The sequence below is a fragment of the Mandrillus leucophaeus genome, unplaced genomic scaffold (genome assembly GCF_000951045.1).
Source record: "Mandrillus leucophaeus isolate KB7577 unplaced genomic scaffold, Mleu.le_1.0 Scaffold509, whole genome shotgun sequence".
Classification (NCBI taxonomy): Eukaryota; Metazoa; Chordata; class Mammalia; order Primates; family Cercopithecidae; genus Mandrillus; species Mandrillus leucophaeus.
Genome location: NW_012105464.1, coordinates 1,727,186 through 1,735,006, shown reverse-complemented (window position 1 = coordinate 1,735,006; position 7,821 = coordinate 1,727,186). Strand labels below are relative to the sequence as shown.

General features: G+C 35.4%; 1 protein-coding gene across 1 annotated transcript in view; it reads right to left on the bottom strand.

Annotated features, from left to right (window-relative positions):
- The window catches only part of CFAP47 (cilia and flagella associated protein 47), a 428,524-nt gene that overhangs the window by 287,522 nt on the left and 133,181 nt on the right, over positions 1 to 7,821 (bottom strand). Inside the window, exons 28-29 of the mRNA XM_011996297.1 lie at positions 6,244 to 6,390; positions 4,838 to 5,063 (exon numbers count right to left, since the gene is read on the bottom strand). Coding sequence (XP_011851687.1) covers positions 4,838 to 5,063; positions 6,244 to 6,390 — 373 coding nt within the window. The remainder of the gene's footprint in view (positions 1 to 4,837; positions 5,064 to 6,243; positions 6,391 to 7,821) is intronic.

The window sequence follows — 7,821 nt, the reverse complement described above, 5'->3', positions numbered from 1 at the left end:
AGACAGAAGGTTAACAAGGATATCCAGGAATTGAACTTGGCTCTGCACCAAGCAGACCTAATAGACATCTACAGAACTCTCCACCCCAAATAAACAGAATATACATTCTTCTCAGCACCACATCGCACTTATTCCAAAATTGACCACATAGTTGGAAGTAAAGCACTCCTCAGCAAATGTAGTTTTTCTAGTGCCTCAATGTATGAAGTTTAATTTGAGATTTTTTTTTGTTTTTGAGACCAAGTCTCGCCCTGTCATTCAGGCTGGAGTGCAGTGGCATGATCTCAGCTCACTGCAACCTCCGCCTTATGGGTTCAATAAATTCTCCTGCCTCAGCCTCCCTAGTAGCTGAGACTACAGGAGTGTGCCACCATGCTTGACTAATTGTTTTGTATTTTTGTAGAAACGGGGTTTCACCATGTTGGCCAGACTTGTCTTGAACTCCTGACCTCTGGCAACATGCCCACCTCAGCCTCCCAAAGTGCTGGAATTCTAGGCATGAGCCATCACACCCAGCAATTTGGAATCTTTCTAACTTTTTGAGTTAGGTGTTTAGCATTATAAACTTTCCTCTTAACAATGTTTTTGCTGCATCCCAGAGATTTCCTGTAACTAATAAATGACTTCAGTAAAGTTTCAAGATACAAAATCAATGTATGAAAATTGGTAGCATTTCTATTCACCAATAATGTTCATACTGAGAGCCAAATCAAGAAGGCAGTCTTATTTACAACAGCCACAGAGAAATAAAACACCTAAGAATACATCTGACCAAGAGGTGAAAGATCTATACAAGGAGATCTATAAAACATTGCTGAAAGAAATCATAGATGACACAAACAAATGGAAAAACATTTTATGTTCATTGGTTGGAAGAATCAATATCGTTAAAATGGACTTACTGCCCAAAGCAATCTATAGATTCAATGTTATTTCTACCAAATTACCAATGCTATTTTTCAAAGAATTATTAAAAAAAACTTTTCTAAAATTCGTATGTGAGCGAAAATAAATCCAAATGACTTAATGAATCCTGAGCAAAAAAAAAAAAAAAGAAAAAGGTAGAGGCGTTGTATTACCTGACTTCAAAATGTACTATAAGGCTACAGGAACCAAAATTGGATGGTACTGGTACTAAAACAGATACAAAGACCAACAGAACAGAACAAGAATCCAGAAATAAAGCTGTATGACTATAGCCATCTAATCTTCAACGAAGTCAACAAAAATAAGCAATAGAGAAAGATTCCGTATTCAATAAATGATACTATGATACTTGGCTAGTCATTTGCAGATGATTAAAAGTAGACCACTAACTTTCACCATATACAAAAATTAACTTAAGATGGATCAAACATTTAAATATAAAGTCCCAATCTATAAGATTTCTAGAGGAAAACCTAGGAATCACCATTCTGGACATTGGCCTTGGGAAAGAATTTACGTCTAAGTCCTCAAAATCAATTGCAACAAAAAGAAAAAAGTGACTAGTGGGACCAGTTAAACTAAAGGGCTTCTACACAGCAAAGGAAACTATTAACAGAGTAAACAAACAAGCTATAGAATGGGAGCAAATATTTGCAAACTGTGCATCTGACAAAGGTCTAATATCCATAATCTATAAGGAACTGAAACAGTTCAAAAGCAAAAAACAACCCCATTAAAAAGTGGGCAAATAACATAAACAGATGCTTTTGAAAAGGAGATCTATAACTGGCCAACAGACATATGAAAAAGTGCTCAACATTACTAAACATCAGAGAAATGCAAATCAACATCACGGTGAGATACCATTTCACACCAGTCAGAATGACTATTACTAAAAAGGCAAAAACAAGAGATGTTTGTGAGGCTGCAGAGAAAAGTGAATGTTTAAATACTATTGGTGCAGCACACCAACATGGCACAAGTATACATATGTAACAAACCTGCACGTTGTGCACACGTAGCCTAGAACTTAAAGTGTAATAAAAAAATAAAAATAATAAATAAATACTATTGGTGGGAATGCAAGTAAGATCAGCTACTGTGGAAAGCAGTTTGGAGATTTCTCAAAGAACTGGAAACAGAAATACCATTCAACCCAGCAATCCCATGGTGGGGTACATATCCAACAGAAGATAAATCATTCTACCAAAAAGCCATATGCACTTCTATATTCATCACAGCATTATTCGCAATAGCAAAGACATAGAATCAACCTAGTTCCCCATCAATGGTGGATTGGATAAAGAAAATGTGGTACATATACACCATAGAATACTATGAAACCATAAAAAAGAATGAAATCATGTCATTTGCAGCAACATGGATGCAGCTGGACCATTATCTTAAGTGAATAAACACAGGAACAAAAAAACCAAACACCGCATGCTCTCTCTTGTGGGACCTAAATATTGGCTACTCATGAACAAAAAGATGGTCACAAAAGGCACTCAGGACTAATAGAAGGAGACATGAGGGAACGCAACAAGTGTCAAAAAACTAACTGTTGTGTACTGTGCTCTTTATTTGGGTGATAGGATTATTTGTATTCCAAACTTCAGCATCATACAATATATGCATGTATATTACACATGGACCCCTGAATCTAAAATAAAAGTTGAAATTATTAAAAAATAACAAGAGACCAGGTGCGATGGCTCATGCCTGTAATCCCAGCACTTTGGGAGGCCGAGGCAAGTGGATCACGAGGTCAGGAGTTCTAGACCAGCCTGGCCAACATAGTGAAATCCTGTCTCTATGAAAAATGCAAAGATTAGCCGGGCATGGTGGCATGCACCTGTAGTCTCAGCTACTTGGGAGACTGAGGCAGAAGAATTGCTTGAGCCTGGGAGGCAGAGGTTGCAGTGAGCTGAGATTGCGCCACTACACTCCAGCCTGGGTGACAGAGAGAGACTCCGTCTCAAAAAATAAAATAAAATAAAATAGAATAAAATAAAATAAAAACAAATAAAAATAACAAAATAATAAATATAAATTTAAAATTAAAACATTAAAATAAAGCTACCACATAATCCACCTATCCCAATACTGAGTATCTAAAGTAAATGAAATCAGTATATTGAAAAGATATAACCACTCCCAGGTTTATTACAGCATTATTCACAATAGCCAAGATATGGAATCAACCTAAGTGTCAATCAACAGATGAAAGGATAAAGAAAATGAAACACTCCTCAGCCTTAAAAAGAGTGAAATCCAGTAATTTTTGACAACATGGATAAACCTGAAGGACATTATGCTAAGTGAAATAAGCCAGGCATAGAAAGATGAATGTTACATGATCTCACTCATACATTTTATCTAAAAAAGTTGAATTCATTGAAGCTGAGAGTGAAATGGTGGTTATCAGAGGCTAAAGGTTCAGGGACCCAAGAGATGTTGGTCAAATTATACAAGGTTGCAATTATACAAGAGAAATAAATGATAAATACTTAAGATGACGGATATGTTAATTATCTTGATTTAATTATTCCACACCATACATATATATACCATATTAATGCTGTGTACCCTATAATTATATATGATTGCAATTTGTTCAAAAAATTGATAAAATCCCATAAGTCATCTAATTCATTAACTAGATCCCAAAATATGTTTATGAAGAAGAGTTCTTGTAAAAGACAAAATATAACTTAATAAAATTTTCATAGTCTTATAAAAAAGAAAAGACTAAGAATTAATCAATAAATAGGAAATCCCCTCAAATAATTGCTTTGTCTTCTGCTATTCTGCTTGTATATATCTTAGAAATCAACAGATGAACTGGACCTTATTTTCCTTATTGCTGTGAAGTGGTGTTTCTAAAGAGTGAAATTATCCAAGGTCCACATCAACAAAGAGCGTGTCTGACAATCTCTATCTTCAGGTTCAAGAAAGAAGATGCACAAACATTTCAAAAAATGTTTCAATAACAAATGATTTTATGATGAAAACTATAAATTTTCAGGGTAGCTATTGCATTAATTTTCTCACAGCAGGGACAAAGATGAACTATTAGCCAATTCATTCTATGAAGCTAGATTTGTCCTATTAATTTAAAAACCTGAAAAAGGTAACATATAGGAAAACTGTAGCCTTAGTTTTACCTAGGTCCCTCGACTATAGAGCAGAAATTCTATAAATAGCCCATAGTCCACTATAGGTATGAGTACTGTACTCCCCACCGTGGTTGCAGCAAGTTAACTCATTGCTGAGAAAGCAGGTGGAAAAGCTGTGAGAACATATCACACCAACAACATTATAACAAGTAACAGGCCTAAACTCCTGTTTAAATTAACACATAATTAAGTCACTTGATATAACCGAAACAGTTGAACTATTTTAGACATACTGAGTAATAACACAACACATGAAAGAAGGGAAGTAAATGCACTGTAAAAGAGGAAATCATGTCAAAGAAAAGTGAGCCCTCATTGTTCATTAATACCATTAGCTGTCTACTTGGCTATAATCTCAATCTAGGGCTAATAGTTTATGTACACAGCAATGTGTAATTTATAAAATTTTTAACTTTAAAAGGGCTTTCCTACTCATAGTATAACCTTCCTCATATCACAGATGAGGAAGGTGAGGTTCAGAGAATTTCAGTGCTTACCTAAAATTATCAGATATTTAAAAGAAATTAAAGATGACATTATACTAAAAAATTTGTGTTTGCATCATTTTACTCTTCTTGCAATAACAACAATAAATTATGAGATGCTTCATAATATATCAGTCCAGAATAAATTATTTCATATTGTATTTCACTTAATATAATCACAATCAATAGATTATATTTTATGATGCGATACAAAGCAAGGAATTTAGAGAAACACGTGACTCTCACCTTCTTATAGTCTCTGGAATAGAAAAAGAATGGGGTCCTTCAGGCCAGCCAAAGAGACTGAACCAGGTCTGTGCTGCATTTACAACCTTCTCAAAATAGCAGTGTGCCTTTGTTCCTTCTTCAAGAGAAAGGAATTGTTCATAGTTTTCCTTTTCCATAGATTCATTATCTTCCTTTGATGTTTCACTTTCATCCAAGTGCAAATGTTCAGGCAGTACTTCCACTCCTAAAATTCAAATTAGTTTGTTAAAAAAAAAAAAAAAAGGGGCTACTTGACCAGGAGTAAAATATTCTGTCAGTTATTGTCATTTGTATGCAGACTAATATAACCCATTCTACAAATTATTCCATGCTCTCAAAGAAATTCTGAGTCAATTTACTGTATCTTAAAATAAACAATGAAAATACATTTACTTTGAAGTACCTAAGAGAAACGTTTTAACAATAGGTGGATTTCAATAAATAAAAGTTACATTTTCTTCTTGCCATAATGGTATGTGAAAATATTCCCTGAAGTGGAATCTTCCATTTTTTATTACATTAGCAAAATGTATTGACTATCTTCAGCATTATGTATTAGAAAAAATTTAATCTCATCTGACTAAATTACACAAACACAATATTGCTTTGGATCCCAAATGACTTTCTATCCAAATCAAGTACTTTAATAAAATAAAGCATTTTCAAGTTAAAGTAATTTTCAAGAATATAAAATGATTTCATCTTTTTTTCCAAAAATATCTGGCTATATAATGGCACAATCACATACTCACTAAAAACCTCATATTATTTAATTTGGTTTGGTCCATTCAACAAAAAGAAAAAAATGTTCAATATTACCTACATCCAGAGAATAAACATTTGAACAGTTAATTGCAAATAATAGTATGAAACTCACATATTTATCTGTGCTGACCTCTTTCTAAGACAGGAAACCTTGGCTACAGTTGGTTAAATAATGAAGAGACAAGTCTTTAGTTCCGCAGTTCCCAAACTGTGCACAGAGAGTGCTTGGGATGTCACAGTAAATTTACAGAGGCTCCACAAGTATTAACATTTTTGTTAAATATTACAGCAACATCTATTAGACAGCACGTAAGTTACTACTCTTACATTTTTGTCCCAATGCATTTAATAAATGGAACTATGTGGTACATTTTGGCATTTGGAAAAGTGAATACTGAAACAGTAAGAGTGCCATGAACCAAGAACATTAAAGAATCTCTACTACTGACCCTTGAAGACAACTCTCCACACAGATGATCCATTTAAAATTAATGATGAATTCCCAATTTTCTTCATTAATTTCTTGTTACTTGTAAAAACCTAACTTTTAAATTAAAAGATATTAAGCAGATCATGTCATGGACTAATTTTGGAAAGTACACTATATATTTGCTACATACCAATAAATAAGTTTCCCTTTGCAGGTTCAGCATCATTGAATTTGCTAGTGGTGTGTGTCTTTTTAATGGAAGCAGGACGGGGTGATTTAGCATCCCGGCAGGGAGGCAAAACACCGTCTCCAGTCTTGCTAAGATATTCATCCTTATCTACAAATGACACATTGGATCACAGTAAGCAAAATATGCATTCATGTATTTCCTTATACCGTTATTTAACCTGAGTTTATCTATTATCTATTGATGTATCTATCTATGTATCCATCTATCTATGACAAAGTAAAAAAAAAGTCTAAACACCCACTGTACATCAGATAAGATGTCAAATAGGAAAAAGATAACATAAAAGTTGATACAATTTTCTAAACTAAATGAATTTTTTTGGTAAGGCAATTGTTATGGTACATCAAAGTTATTAGAGAATGAACAATATTCAACTTTAGCGTAAAGAAGAATATGAAAACATTTTAAATGTTTCTACATTCAAACAAATGAAATTATTACAGATACTGTTCAAAATAAGATATAGGAAAAGAGTCACCAGAAAAAGTAATTTCTTCCCTAGTTAACTCTCTGTAATATCACAGCTTGGTTATGAACTAATACCATTTTTGTACAGATTTCAATCTTGATTTCAGTTACAGTTGCTACACATATATTAGGGTCTGTGCCACAGTGTAAATTTGAATCCAACCAAAGGCAGTGCTGACCAAGAAAAGCCAGTAGGTGTGACCTACGGCCAAGCCTCAAAATACATATGCAATTTACATATATTCATAGTCTTAATGCAGGACAGGTGGGCCCCAGAGTGGACCTTAGCCTGCAAGGGTTCTTGGCTTTGCCCAGGAAAGAATTCAAGGGCAAGCCAGAGGTAGAAGTAAACAGCTTAATTGAAGAGGCAGTGTTACATCTCCAGCAGTATTACAGTTCCATGACTGCCCTTGAAAAGCAGGGCGACCCCTAGGCAGAGGGTAGCAGCTCAGGGCAGTTTTGCAGTCATATTTATTCCCATTTTTAATTGCATGCAGATTAAGGGGCAGTTTATGCAGAAATTTCTAGGGAAAGGGTAGTAGTCCTTGGGTCATTGTCATGTAAAGGGGCGGTAACTCCCAAATGTTGCCATGGCAATGGTAAATTGACATGGCACACTGGTAGGCATGTCTGATTGAAAGCTGATTTTGCAGCCAGGTGAGGTGGTTCACGCCTATAATCCCAGCACTTTGGGAGGTCAAGGCGGGGGGATCGCCCGAGGTCAGGAGTTAAGACCAGCCTGGCCAACATGGTGAAACCCCATCTCTAGTAAAAATACAAAAATTAGCCAGGTGTGGTGGCGCATGTCTATAGTCCCAGCTACTCGGAAGGCTGAGGCATGAGAATCTATTGAACCCAGGAGGCGGAGGCTGCAGCAGTGAGCCGAGATTGTGCCACTGCACTCCAGCTTGGGAGACAGAGGGAGACCCTGTTTCAAAAAAAAAAAAAAAAAAGTAAAAGGAAAAGAAAGATTAGCCAGGGTTGGTGGTGTGTGCCTGTGGTCTCCCCTACCTGAGAGGCTGAGACAGGAGAATCGCTTGAACCTGGGAG